Here is a 14,225-nt window from a genome sequence, read left to right as displayed (position 1 = left end):
ATTTCATTAGTAATTATGCTTTTCTTGACTAAAGATTTTTGCTAGTACCACTTTAAGAATAATGTGCAATGATAATCTGGAAAATGACGTGTGTGTCATATATACTGGCAGTGGGGTTGTGTTTTCTCTCGGACTGCATATCAAATGAACTCAGCTAACCAATAAAGAGAGGCTTTTTTTATCTGCTTCTCCTGTAAAATCAATCTGGGATCTGAAAAACAGTATGATTCTTTGCTTCTCATATATGGGCACCAATAATAGAAGCTCTTCAAGCCAAATTAAGCTCATTTACACCTCCATAATCCCACTGTCTTCAGATTATACCATCAATAACAGTTAGGTGCAATCCATCAATCTTGTCACAGCAGGAATTAAGTTGCAAATAAATTATAACCTACTGATATCTAGCAAATAGTTTTGGGGTAGGAAAGAAGAGGTTGAAATTCATCTAATAATTAAAGTTATAGCCATGGCTCATGGAACAGAGAGGGGAGACCTATAGAGAGATGGGAACTTTTTAAAGATTCCAAAGCAATGGATCTTTAGATATATCCCAGATAGATTTGAAAGAAAAAGAAAACAACAACAAGGGTAGTTGTGGATACTGGGGGAGGGGTGCTTCTGTAATGACAATAATTCTTTTTTTTTTCTTTCTTGTTAGGCATCAGTTTGTAGAAAACAACTTAATACTAAAAATGGGTCCAGTAGATAAAAGAAAGGTAAGTCTCATTATCCTATCTAACACGATGTAAAATGTCTTTGTTCTTGCAGTTGCACCTCTGAGAGCTGTATTGCTAAGGAATCTGTCTTTGGAATTCCCTGATTTGTATAGATTTGTTAGTTCTGTCCCAAATCTATCGTTCCTTTTATAAAAGATGTCATAGCATTTCCTAGCAAACAGCTTTTCACAAATTTAATATCCTTCCTTTTTTAAAACAAAAGTTATGGTACACTCTCTTGGTTGGATGAAAGTTGCAGTCAGATTAGCTGATGGTGCTTCCAATTTGTAATCAGCTGTGAATGGAGATGTCTTCTCTCCTCCTTTATCAATCTGATTAGTCCAGCATGACACTCAGTTTTCAGTTGTTCTTGATATGGATGTTTGCTGTGTGTGTTGTTGGGCTGCTAATGTCTGAAACTAGAATACAGGCCATTTATTGTCCTAAATGTAGTATTTAATCCTTCTGAGGTAGAATGAAACAGTCTCTCATTCTAAGAGCAACTCCAATTTCCTTCCCTCTATCCTCCTTCCAACTTAGGGCTACTCTGTAGAGGGTTCCCTTTACACTGTACTGCTGTGACCAGCCTGCACTTTCACCAGCACACATACAGGTAGGGACACACCCAGCTGCAGTTATATGCAGATGCTGTGATCAGCCCTGCATGGGAAGGCTCCAGCTAGGGAACTTCCTATCTACACAAAGCAGATTACTTAGCAAATAAACAAAACACAGAAACTAAGCTTAATATACTACACAGATTGGATATGAATAGCAAATTCTCACCCTGGGTTATGATACAAGCAGGCTGCAGATTCTTAAGGGGCAAGCTACACTTGGATTGCAGCTTGGAATCCCCAGGTGTTCCATTCACAAGCTAAAAATCCCTTTAGCCTGGATCCAGCACTTTCCTCAGTTCAGTCTTTGTTCCTCAGGTGTTTCCAGGAGTCTCTTTGGGTGGGGAGTCAGTGAAGAACCAAGATGTCACTCCCCTGCCTTATATAGTTTTTGCATATGGGGGGAACCCTTTGTTTCAATGCTTGGTTCCCATACCAGTCAGTGGAAAAAATACTGATATCCTAAGATGGAGTCCAGCACCAAGAGACCTGGTCACATGTCCCTGTAGTGTGTCAGCAGCCATGACTTGGAGGCTGTCTGCAGTATCCTCAGGAAGGCCCCCAGGTGGGAGATAAGCTTTTTTTTTTAAAGGCCTGTTGTTTTTTCTCTAATGCCCTTCCCCACCCAGCTTTTCAGAATGAAACCATCTCGTCTAGTGCGCGTTCCCCAGGTGTAAACACATTTGTAATACAGATACATAGTCAATATTCTTAACTTCAGATACAAAAATGCTACATGCACACAAATATGATGATCTTATTCAGTAAATCATAACCTTTCCAATGACACCTCACATGACTTATCTTGCATAATTATGATGTATTTTATGCCATAATCTGTATCCCATGTTCTTCAGTGATATTATTAGGATATGTGTCACAAGGTTAACTATTTAAAATGCTAGTTATATCGACACTACAGCAGAAATGCACTGAGACGCATTCAAGAATATAGTCAAGAAGCAGAAATTGTTTATACAGTGCTATGTGAGCTTCACAAACAGACTCAGTCCCTGCCCAAATTACTTAAAATGCAAGTTACATATGATGTAGGCAAAGACAAAGTGGAGAGTGGAAAAGAAGGGGAACAGGTGAGGAAGGGGCAAACTTTTCATGTAAAGTTAGTGATGTTTTAGTCTAGTTATTTTTAAATTATTTTAAAACCTTTATATTCTCTTGTACAGGACTTAGTCTCAGTCCCACAAAGAAACTTCTAAGTGTCTTGTCAGTATTACCTTCCAAATATGTTAGTTTAAAAAAGGTGTGTGTGTGTAATATTAAAAAAAAAAAAAAAAAAAAAACCCACACAAACCAAACAAGGGTAAGTAATGTAACGCTGAGTTTTTTATAAAAAGCTCCAAAGGCGAGCCTGGCAATTACAGGCCTAACTTCGGTATCAGGCAAATTAGTTGAAACTATAGTAAAAAAAAAAAAAAACCAAAAAAAAAAAACAGAATTATTTCACACACATGAACACAATATGTTGGGGAAGAGTCAACAGGGCTTTTGTAAAGGGAAATCATGCCTCACCAATCTGTTAGAATTCTTTGAGAGAGTCAGCAAGCACGTGGGCTAGGGTGATCACATAACACAACGACTAGGGGTCACCTGATAAAATTAATAGGCAGCAGGTTTAAAAGAAACATAAGGAAGTGCTTCTTCACACAACACACAGTCAACCTGTGGAACTTGTTGCCGGGGAGGTTGTGAAGCCCAAAAGTATAAATTGGCTCAAAAGAGAATTAGATAAATTTGTGGAGAACAGGTCCATCAACAGCTATTGGCCAAGATGGTCACGGGTGCAGCCCCATGCTCCACATGTCCCTAAACTTTCAACTGCCCAAAGCAACTGGCACTGACCACTGTCACAGACAGAATATTTGGCTAGATGGATCATTAGTCTGACCCTGTATGGCCATTCTTATGTTCTAACATTTTGAAACTGTAGTAAATTCAGAAACTTACTAGAAGCCCAACTGTGAAATTAGTCAATCTATATTAACTCTGTTTCCATAACGATGCCCTGAGAGAATAAGCATCCCATATTACTTTATCCATCTATAATACAAATATTAGTTTTATTAGTCAGCACAAATACTAGAATGTGTACATTATATCGTGATTGTGCTGCCTGCCAGTACACGTACAAGGATTTGACAGCTTCCTGATACGATAGATAAATACTGAAGGCAGTTGTTCGCTGCTCTTTATTAAGGCTGTGATTCAGGAACGCATATAAGCAAGTGCTGGAGCCCACTGGCATCACTGTGACTTTAGCACATGCTTTAAGAGGGTTTTCAGGCAGGGGGAAGTGAGAAAAACAACACACACAGCTCTGAGAGAATAGATCTAATAGTAATATTCAGTTCTTCCTTTGCCTTGATACACTTTGTGTTGCTGCTACTGTTCTCTTTGTCAGGGATTGTTTGCTCGTCGGCGCCAATTATTGCTCACTGAAGGGCCCCATCTCTATTATGTGGATCCTGTCAACAAAGTTCTGAAAGGAGAAATTCCATGGTCACTAGAGCTGCGACCAGAAGCCAAGAATTTTAAGACCTTTTTTGTTCATACAGTAAGTGACTGTCTTTAGGGTTTTTCCCAAAAGTCTTAATATAATTTTAATCAATTTTCTTTCAAATTAATTTCCAATAATTTGTTAAACTTTTTGTTGATAGAATGTTTTCATTGCCTGTGTACTACAAAGATTTGAACAGTTATTCATGAATGCTAGTCTGCTGGTATTAGTGTATTTTTACAAAGAGAGGATTGAATTTTTTTTTTAATACAAAGAAATATAAACTTTAAATGGATTGTGTGATATAGAAAGAAATGCTTCAAGAGTTTGATTTTCATCTTCGTCTCTTCAAAATAGTCAAAGCATTCTTGCATATTGCAGCTGACTAAAATTGTGCCAATGACTTACTGTATCAGTTAATCAGTCTACATATTTTAAATGGAAAAATGTCATTTACTAACTGTACAGTTATCCAGAAATAATGTACATTGCTCTGTTACTACAACTGATATTAATTAATAGGTTCCTGAACAGATTTTTAATCATTTAATTCTGAATTAGTTTTCTTGCTACCAGTAGAATATTTATTGGTCTTTTTTCTGATTCTTGTCTTTTATATGTTCTTGAAAGTGTCATTAAACTATTATTTACTTGTAGCCTAACAGGACATATTACCTGATGGACCCAAGTGGGAATGCTCACAAATGGTGCAAAAAGATACATGAAGTTTGGCGGCACAGATACCATCAGAATGCTGCTAAATAGTAAAGCTCATCCAAAATGTCCCAGTCTCCCTACTTGCTGCTAGAACTCCATGTGCAGCCAATCAGAGGAATCTTCCCAACCCACCTATTATCCATCTCAAGGGGAAGCATATGTCTGAAATATTTTGTTTTTTTTTTAAAAAAAACAACAAACATAAATGGAATTCAGGGTCGCTTTGCTTGCTCTTTGTGCTTCTGTTGAGGCTTCCACTTGCATATCGTTGAAGTGAGGATCTTGCTTTTGTGCACTTCAGCTCTATTTCTGCTGCAAACTAATGGATAGACCTTGCATTACCAGCTTCACTTAAGATCAGTTAAAACTGATCTACACGCACACACCCCAGATCATGTACCGGTCCTGCACTTTATGGGGCTGGGATTATTTCTGTGACTTTCAGATTATCATTAAACTGTATTTCATCAGGGAGCTTTTAAATGCTTCTGCTGAGGTGTAACCAGCACCTCCTCTCTTTACTTTACTCCCCCCCCCCTTTTTTTTTTTTTCTAACTGGTATCTGGCATTTGCAGTCAGGCCAGCTGCACCCTTGCATAATTCCTAATATATAGTTCTGGTTGCAGGATTTCCATGGTACTTATTATAATTATGTGAGTAAATCAGATGTATGTTTCTGGCAGTCAGACGCTGATGATACAGGTTGTAAGAAAGTAAAATGCTGAACGTGGCACTGAAAATTTTCTAAAATTGAAATTTTGGCTTTTGAAGTTCATAAAGTTTTAAACATGGAATTTTAATTTGATGCATTTACAAGTTTAATCAAGGGACAATAAATTACCAGCATGCTTTTAATTAATACTAACTAAATTTAAATTAACCAGTTAGTATAAAATGTTACTATTGAGGTAGTAATTAGACTCTTCAGCTTTTCAGGAGATGAGGACAAGTAGCTTTCTTTCCAGGGTATGCATTGTGCATTTTAGCGGGGCCAACCTATTTACTTGGGTAGAGAAGGAAGAATGAAAACTTTGATGTACAATTGATGACTTGATTTGTCTTTGTATAATGAGATGTACAAATATTCTTGTCCTGGTCATTGGCCAAACAACTTGCAGACCTTTTAGCAATTCTGAAAATATTTTAAATGATTGAAATATAATAAGCTTATACACTAATCTGAATAGTTGAAAGTTCAAATGAAAATGTTTGATACAAAGGAGAAAATGTATGGTACTTTAGTCATATCTATAAATGTTTGTTTCATATCGGTCTGCTTCATCCTTTTCAAATTAAATTGTTAAATTGTTAAATTTCCTGTGACACAGCAAAGACTTTGCTTTGTACATGTTAAAAGTAACTTCTCTAATAGTGTGTTCCATATATCTGTGCTTCTGGGTAACCAGATCCCTTGGAAAGAGCACGCCCATGCCTGGACAAAGACATTCCTCCCTCATGTTTAAAGCAGTATAAATACCACACCTATTCACTCATTCATTTTCAGAAATATCTCATATTTGCCCCTTTGCTCTTGAATTGTTTCTGTACGAAGTACTTCTTCCCCCTAGAAGGTAACCAAGCAGTGCTAGATTTTCCATATGCACCTAAAGAAGCCTGTTATGTAACAGTTCAATACGTCAGTATTTTCAGATCCTCAAAGGAGAGTCTGAGTTGCTACTCTCCTCCTAATTCATTTTGAAGAAGTACCAGTGTGCAGTTAGATTCTGTAGTAAAGAATCCACACCAAATCCACACTCTACAACAAAATCACTAACGTGCATGGTCATATCTTGTGGACGAGGATGAGGGGGTTCAGTGCCTAATAGGCTCCTGGCATAAAGGGAAAAGTAGAGGATATTCCTCCTGTTAAAATCAGATGCTAGTCCGAAAGTGACTTCACGCCTACTCCAAAGGCAAACCACTTGGCACTAAGTTCTTGGAGTAACACAGGACTCCTGCAACTATATTAACTCCACAGCCAACATCACAGCCAAGATAACCTGCTATTGTGTTTTGTTTTGTTTTTAGTTTGTGGCAATGGATACCTGTTAGTACTAAAGCTATCCACTTCACCTGTATGTCAACTCTATCTGAGGCAGTGCAGCAGGTTCTGGATTACAAGTCTGTACCACTCTGCTATAGGCAGGTACTATTCTTGCCTTCTGTAGAAGAGCCTGGTTGTAGTGGAGCTGTACAGCAGCTCAAACATATTTACTGCTGTTACTTTAAGTGCAGCATCTCCAAGCATAACACACAGTTTTGCAAAGTGGTGGCTTGTTATGGGGTCTAGCAATGACTTCACTATTTTGAACAGAGGCTAGAGTAGCATCAATAAACCTATTCATTTCAGCAGATTACATGCTTTCTCTAAACACATTTTCTGTAACATCAAATAGTTTAGCAACCCCCTCTTGTCATTCAGAAATATCTTCTCCTCCTTTCTGCCCACTGCTTTTTTTAAAAACTCCCTATAACATGTGATCCTGCATACACACTACTTTCACCCAAAGATGCTCTCTTGAGAAAGAAAGCAAGAATGATTGCAGTCATTGCTGTGTAGATAGTAAATGTGAGAGCCTGAAAAGTTGGGTGTTTGAATTGTGGGGTACTTTGCAAAATTTCAGTATTGCAATTAGAAACTTCTCCAGGCAGACTCCTGCACTAAGCTCCCTCTCCTCTGCATATTCATGTTCTTCGTTAAGCCATGCTCGGCAGGTAGGGTTATGGCCCATGAAAAAAGTTGAGTAGTTTTAGCTATTATTCTCTATTTAGAACAAGTTACAATATTGAGCACTACCATCTATAGTAGGTGAAACCTCACAAATAACAATCAGCTTCCAAAAAATGTTTTTTTCATTCTACTTTTTTTCCCCTCAGATTACTTGGACTCAGTCCAAAATGTAATTCACAAACCTTCACTGAGGAATGGACTCTTTTTGCAGTGGAAGGGGGCAAAAGCTGAGCCAGAGGCTTGCCATCCTTCATCTCTACTTTATTGGAGGAGGGCAAGTCAAGTGAAACTACTTCTCACCCCTATATTTCCCCTCCAGTGAAGAGGAGAATAGGCTAGAAAAGGCTGCTCCTTACTGTTGCACTTACAGTAGGGGGCCAAAACTATTCTGGGAGAGGCTTCCCCGAGTCACTTTCCTGTGTATGGGGGTATAGAAGTGGAAGATTCAGACTATGGGAGGATAAGGCAAAGGCTCTCACGTGGAATGGGTAGAGTCCACATGTTTGTAGCCTGCTTAGGGACATATCATGCTCTGTACTATGGTGGAGGGTTCCTGCTTTGGATAGGAATATCTCAGTGTAGGGATGTCCTTATGGACAAAGCAGTTGAGTGCTTTCTGCAGGAGCATGCTCAGTTGTTCATGAGAATGCATGGAGAAGAGTACCAGAGAAGTGCTAAATGGCCTGCTTTAGGGCTGAGAGCAGGTCATTTAGAAGTTTCCATACTGTAATCATATGATTTCCAGAGGGGAGAGTGTAGCTGGCCACAAGCAGCCTCTTTGTTCTTGAAGATATTTGGGAAAAGGAGTACAGAGCCTGATTCATTCACTTTCCTTTCCCAGCTACAATTACCAAGATTTCCAGAAAGACTGTGAATCAGTGTGGCTGTGATTCAGATTAGGAGACATTTAGTTTGAGATCAGACTCCCAGAAGGGTACTCAACTCTGGTGATGGGCCTGCTTTCCATTGAATGAAATCTTGTTGAAGAAAAGGCAGTGGGATTGGTGCTAGAAGGGATACTTAACCCACCTTCCTCTCCCCTGGGGACATTGACCCAGTCTTGTCTCCTGTACAGCTTAAAAAATATCAGGACATGTTCAAGATTCCTGGGCTAGGCTGAGAGTTTGCTTTATCACCATTTGCCTCAATGTCCTAAGCCCTCTTCTGAGCAGGGTTTATTTTAAGGACAGTTAAGTTATAGCTCACATAAGCATTGTTTTTCAGCTTTAGATGATCTATTGTATCTATCACGAGCAGTGTAACACAACAGTCTTAAGAGGTGCTATAGTATCGAAGTTGGAGTCTCTAAGGCATCTGCAGAACTATGCAGCATTGCTATTGTCCCATAATGCTGTTGAACTGTGTAGCAAATTCTGCTAGATACAGCCCCAGAAAACTTCCTGAGGGATGGGTAAAAGTATTATAGCCATGCTTCAGCTTTTGTGATGTGATATATGAGGGATGGTATGTTGGACACTGACGCCTTCCGTATTGGGCATTTTCAAAGGATCCTGTGGACTTAGCCCTCATAAACTGAAGAGAAATCATTTCTTCTGTGTGTTAGGTTGACTTTGGAAATCCAAGTTTAATTATCAGTGATAAATTTCCCCAATTTTAAAATAATATAGACAATAGATGTATGTCTCCTGCAACCTAGACAACAAACACTGAAAATGTGTTTGTATGTATGTGTGAAGTGGGGGGATATTACATGACGCAAATGCTATGAACTGTGGCTGGATGGGCAATATTATACTCAACCACTTCCAACTTTTTACTATTCATGCTGGACTGAGGAGTGTCTTTGTGAAGGGCCATATAAATATTTTGGAGATCTAGGTCCTGTTGGCTCAAAAACGTGTCCATAAAGAAGGCAGTAGCTTAAATAATGAAGTTCTTTCACCCCAGATCCTGACTGGGAGCTGAGTATTCGAAATGGACCATATAGCTGTAATTCTTCCTATCTATGATGAGATTCTTTGTTAGGCTGGGTAGTTTCCTGTGGGAATAAGACATTCATTAATAATGTCTTAGCTGGGGAAAGGAGGTACATGATTTACTAAAGCTGGGCTTTGTGGATGCTGCACACAACTCTCTCTTCCTCAACCTAGTGTTTTAAAAAGAACTGATATGTGTACAAATGGGTGTGGTATTTATACTACTTGAAGCATTTGGTGAATACTTCAACCATGTTGTCTTTAGGCCAATATTTTACTAATTAAACTATGAATCACTTCTGCAATGCCTCATGGCCCAGAAAATGTCTGTTCATAGATACTTCCTTCAGTCATCTTGCAGGTAAGTAATTCTCTTTGACCCAGAGCAGTATATTTTCAGCTAAAATGAGAAATCTATAATCAAACTGGTAAACTGCATTTCCCCATAATGTGTTTGCACTGTCTTGGAAGAAACACAGCTATAAACAGTGAACAATTTAGAAATGGAAAACCATTTCTTAAACTGTCTGAAGCATGCAAGTCCAGTCCATCTGAATGAGCGTGAATGGGGATAGTTGCTATTTGAAAAGCTTATGTACTGAGTTTGATTGGATATGGCAAAGTCTCCTAAATTGTGGCAGAACTCACAACTGCTGTATCTAACAAAAAAACCAAACAAACTAGGAACTATAATCAATTTTAATAGATGTTAGCTGTCTTTCAGGTTGGTGGCAGTCACTTATGATGTGTGTAATATTCTCTACCTGGTTTGTAGCTGTAACTGTGATGTACAGGAAAAGCAAAAAATAAAGAAGCAAACAAAAACAGAAGCAAATAATGCAGTGATATTAGGATAAACATTTTTGTATTTTTATTCTTCTAAGGTTATTTGCTGGTGCGCGTTGGCCTCTAGTTCAGTCTGTGTTATTTAAATTCTAATATATGAATTATTTGGATTGAATTCATGTTCGGGGCCATGGTGTTGTATGTATTGATGTACAGCCTTGAATGTGAATAATTATTGTAAACTATATTTTACACCTTTCTCTGGCTTTATTATATAAATTTTCTATTGGTCGATGATTTAATCATATCTCATAATTTAATGACTGTTTGTTCTCCGCCCGACAGCTCTCTGTGCTGTAGATGTAGCTAGTGACTGGATGATGAAGTTTCACTTACGCTCGATAGTCTTGTAATAAAAGCATGTAGGGTCCTAGGCCCTAGGCTCCCGCCTCTTTTTCTGCGCCGCTCGGCACCGGGCCTGCCGCAGCCTGAGGGGGCTACCGCCCGCCGTCGGCTGAGGAGCCGCGCCGCGTGGAGGACAAACTTGCCCGCGGCGGGTACTTCCGGCGGATGTCACGTCAGCGTACGAGATGGGGGGGAAAGAAATCCGAGCGGACACGTCCTGTCTCGAGGAGTTGGGGGGGGGGGGGGAATGTGACGTGGCTGCCAGGGGCCGGGTGGCTGCGTCGCCCGGCGGGGTCGGTGCTCTCCGGGAGGGGGGCGTGGGAACGGTGAGTCTCCGGGTTGTGCACGCCCAGCTGCGGCGTCATGGGCCCCGCAAAGGCCGGGGTATGGGGATTGGTATCGGCCGGACCGCTTCCGGCAGGAAGGGCCTGGGGAATCGGTATTGCGAACGGACACTTCCGGTAGGAGGGTGCGCGCGGGAGGGGGTCGGGCGACCGATATCCGGGTTGGACCTTTCCGGCGCTGGCGCGAGGATGGCGGCGGAGAATCACTGCGAGTTCCCGGTTCCCGCCATGGGCGTCCTTGGCCTGGCGGGGACCGGCGGGCCCTGCCGCCGCTGCAGCTCGGGGGCCTCCCCCAGTGGGGTCCCAGGTAAATGGGTCCGGCTGAACGTGGGGGGCACCTGCTTCCTCACCACCCGGCAGACGCTCTGCAGGGACCCCAAGTCCTTCCTCTTCCGCCTCTGCCAAGCCGACCCCGACCTGGACTCGGACAAGGTGAGGCCGACGCAGGGACCCCCGTGATCTGGGCCAACCCGCGCGGGCCGTGGAGGTCCCTCTCTTCTCGCCGCACGGGCTCCGCTTCCAGCCGCATTCGGGAAGGGTTAGGCCGGGGCCCCTCCCTAGACGAGCCAAAGGGGGGCTGGGACCTGCTTGTGCTGCGGGCAATCCGGCCCAGATATTCTTGTTACCACTACCGCCGCATCCTGGGCCCAGGGCGAGAGAGGCACCTAAGATCCCAGCCTGCCCTGGAGTCCCGTCAGGGGAGAGAATGGTCCCCCCTTGTCTCCCAGGACATCCGCACGCTTCCCTGTTCTCGCGCTCTGAGCCATCTCTGTTCTCTCTATCTCGCTACTGCAATTAAAATACTGTAAGGAGAAACGGCAGACTTTGAACACGGGAAACCTGAGGTAAAGGTGTCCAGGGGGTGTGGGCCAGGAGGGGTAGGCAGGGCTGGGGATAACCCTGGCAACCTAGAAACATGCCAGGCTTTTTTAGTGGTATTTACTAGTTGTATTCAGAGAAGCTCTATGTTAATTTTGCTTTGTAATTTACCAATCGAGCCTTTAGTATCCTAAGAGTAAATTAACAATGGGGGACAAAACTCCTTTTTTTTTCTTTGCTGTATAATACTTTAAATTGAAGAGAATCCCATATAGGTTAGAAGGAAGTGTGAAGTTTCATTTCTTGGGAACAGATATACATTTATTTTCTTTCTCCCCCCCCCCCCCCTTTTCTTTGTTAGTCTTAAAAATGGTAATAGAACATTCAGGGGTGTTTGTAGTACCATAATCCAAGGAGTCCTTTAAGATTATGTAATATGAATATACTGTTATGAAGCTGTTCAATTGATCAAGTTGATCGTGGGGGCTGGAACAGGCCAATTCCTACAGACTACCCATATAGTTAATTGGTGTTTGGTTCTTGTATCACACCCATGACCATTTGAAGTGCCCTACAAATCTCTTAAAAGGAGCACAAGGTCTGTGTGAATTTCTAGGTCACTTTTATTTATTGAATAAGGTTTTATTTGTCATGGTGCATAGATGTTTTATTTAAATCCTGTCATGTCAATTTTGCATTGTCGTGATCCCATAGTTTATAATTTGTGAATTCTGAAACTGAGCGATGCCATTGCTGTACAAAAGAGTACATTAAATACAAAAGAAAAGAAAAGCATATTGGAGGCAAAATCCAAAAGGCTAAGGCACTGAATGGGTAAGGGGGGAAAAAGGCAAGAAGAGGTTGTATAAATATATTAGGAGAAAAAGGAAAGCGTAGATCCATTTACTTAATGGGGAAGGAGAGGAAATAATGAATGACACACAGAATGCTGAGTTCAGAGTGGTGGTTTTTTTGGGTTTTTTTTTTTTTTTTTGAGGCTTCAGTCTTCACTGAAAATCTTGATTGTGACCAGATACTTAACAATGTGGGAAGGATCTCAGATCAAAATAGAGAAAGAACAAGTTTAAAGAATATTTAGATAAGTTAAATGTATGTAAATTGACAGAGCCAGATGAAATTCACCTTTGAGTACTTAAGAAACTAGCCAAAGCAATCTCTGAACTTTTAGCAATTGTCTTTGGGAGCTAATGGAGGAAGGGTGAGGTACCAGAGGGCCGGAGAACAGCAAACATAGTAGATAACTTCAAAAAGGGGGAAAACCAGAACTGGGCAATTATAGACACATCAGCTTAACTTTGATACCCAGAAAGATATTGGGACAATCAGTTTATTGTAACCTGAAGGGTAATAAGAAGATGAGTAGTAGTCAACATGGATTTATCAAGAACAAATAATGTGAAACCAAACTTATTTTCTTCTTTGATAAATTAACTGACCTAGTGGATAGAGAGGAAGCAATAAATAGGACATATACAGTCTTTAGTAAGGCATTTGACCCTGTCCCATATGACAGTCTCATAAACAAACTAGGGAAATTAAATTTAGATGGAAATATTATAAGATAGGTGCATAACTGGTTCAAAGGCTATTTCCAAAGAGTAGATATCAATGGCTTTCTATCAAACTGGGGGATATACGTTTCTCTTGAGTCCACACTGTTCAGTATTTTCATTAACGACTTTGATAGAGTGGAGAGTATGCTTATGAATCTGTTGTTGTGATGTTTAAACCATTTCTTTGCCTGAAATGTTGCAAATTAGTAATTGGTGTGTAGTTCATGACAAGATGACAGGGTGCTGCTAATCAAACTATTATGTAAGAGCACAGGCTATCAGATCTCGGTGTGTTAATCTCTAATAACAAACACGTGTTATCTCATTGCCGTATAAGTTGGTACCACTCACCATTCCTGGGGGAATTCTGCACCACTGCGCACATGCATAATTAATGAGCCAGACATTTTTAATTTTTTGCGTAGAAAAAAAGCTTCTGCCGGAAAGTTGCTTCAGTCCTGCCTTTTGCCCACCAGAGAGTGCTATGGCGCTAGAACAGGGGGAAGGGATAGCTTAGTGGTTTGAGCATTGGTCTGCTAAACCCAGGGTTATGAGTTCAATCCTTGAAGGGGCCATAAAGGGATCTGGGGCAAAAATTGGGGATTGGTCCTGCTTTGAGCAGGGGGTTGGACTAGATGACCTCCTGAGGTCCCTTCCAACCCTGATATTCTATGGACAGAGCAGCCTCAGCAGAAAATAACTTGGGCTGGAAAGTTGCTACAGTTCTGCCTTTTGCCCACCAGAGGGCACTATGGTGATAGAACAGAGCAGCAGCGGCTTCTGGCCTTTTGGGGAAGAGAAAGAGCCTGCCTTCTTCACAGCGATTGTTAGGCCAGGTCGGGAGACAGACATTCTGTGGTGCTGGTGGGGGCTCAGATGGGGCTCGTAAGGGCTAGTGGGGGAGGACAGACTGGGGAAGGAGCTGAATGGGAGTGGAGGTGCAGGGTTACATAGGGATGGGGGAGGGGATGCCTGACTGAATGAGAAAAGCTAAGAGTCAGCCAGGGTCTGCATGGGGGAAGCTTCCTAACAATTTCCTGTCCATAAAACCCTGTTCCACA

The 14,225-nt window shown here is 41.2% G+C and overlaps 1 protein-coding gene across 10 annotated transcripts in view; it reads left to right on the top strand.

Annotated features, from left to right (window-relative positions):
• The window catches only part of PDPK1 (3-phosphoinositide dependent protein kinase 1), a 157,759-nt gene that overhangs the window by 87,357 nt on the left and 56,177 nt on the right, over window positions 1-14,225 (top strand). For 8 of the 10 annotated variants that reach the window (XM_074964912.1, XM_074964908.1, XM_074964914.1 and 5 more), the window contains exons 12-13: window positions 662-719; window positions 3,756-3,908. In XM_074964912.1, coding sequence (XP_074821013.1) covers window positions 662-719; window positions 3,756-3,908 — 211 coding nt within the window. Of the gene's footprint in view, window positions 1-661; window positions 720-3,755; window positions 3,909-4,508; window positions 6,222-10,910; window positions 11,204-14,225 lie in introns of those variants that run through there. The other 2 variants (XM_074964915.1, XM_074964916.1) reach the window with 2 other exon arrangements.

Source organism: Natator depressus, chromosome 10 (genome assembly GCF_965152275.1).
Source record: "Natator depressus isolate rNatDep1 chromosome 10, rNatDep2.hap1, whole genome shotgun sequence".
Classification (NCBI taxonomy): Eukaryota; Metazoa; Chordata; order Testudines; family Cheloniidae; genus Natator; species Natator depressus.
The sequence above is the reverse complement of the archived record's forward strand: the minus strand, read 5'-3'. Positions and strand labels throughout refer to the sequence as shown.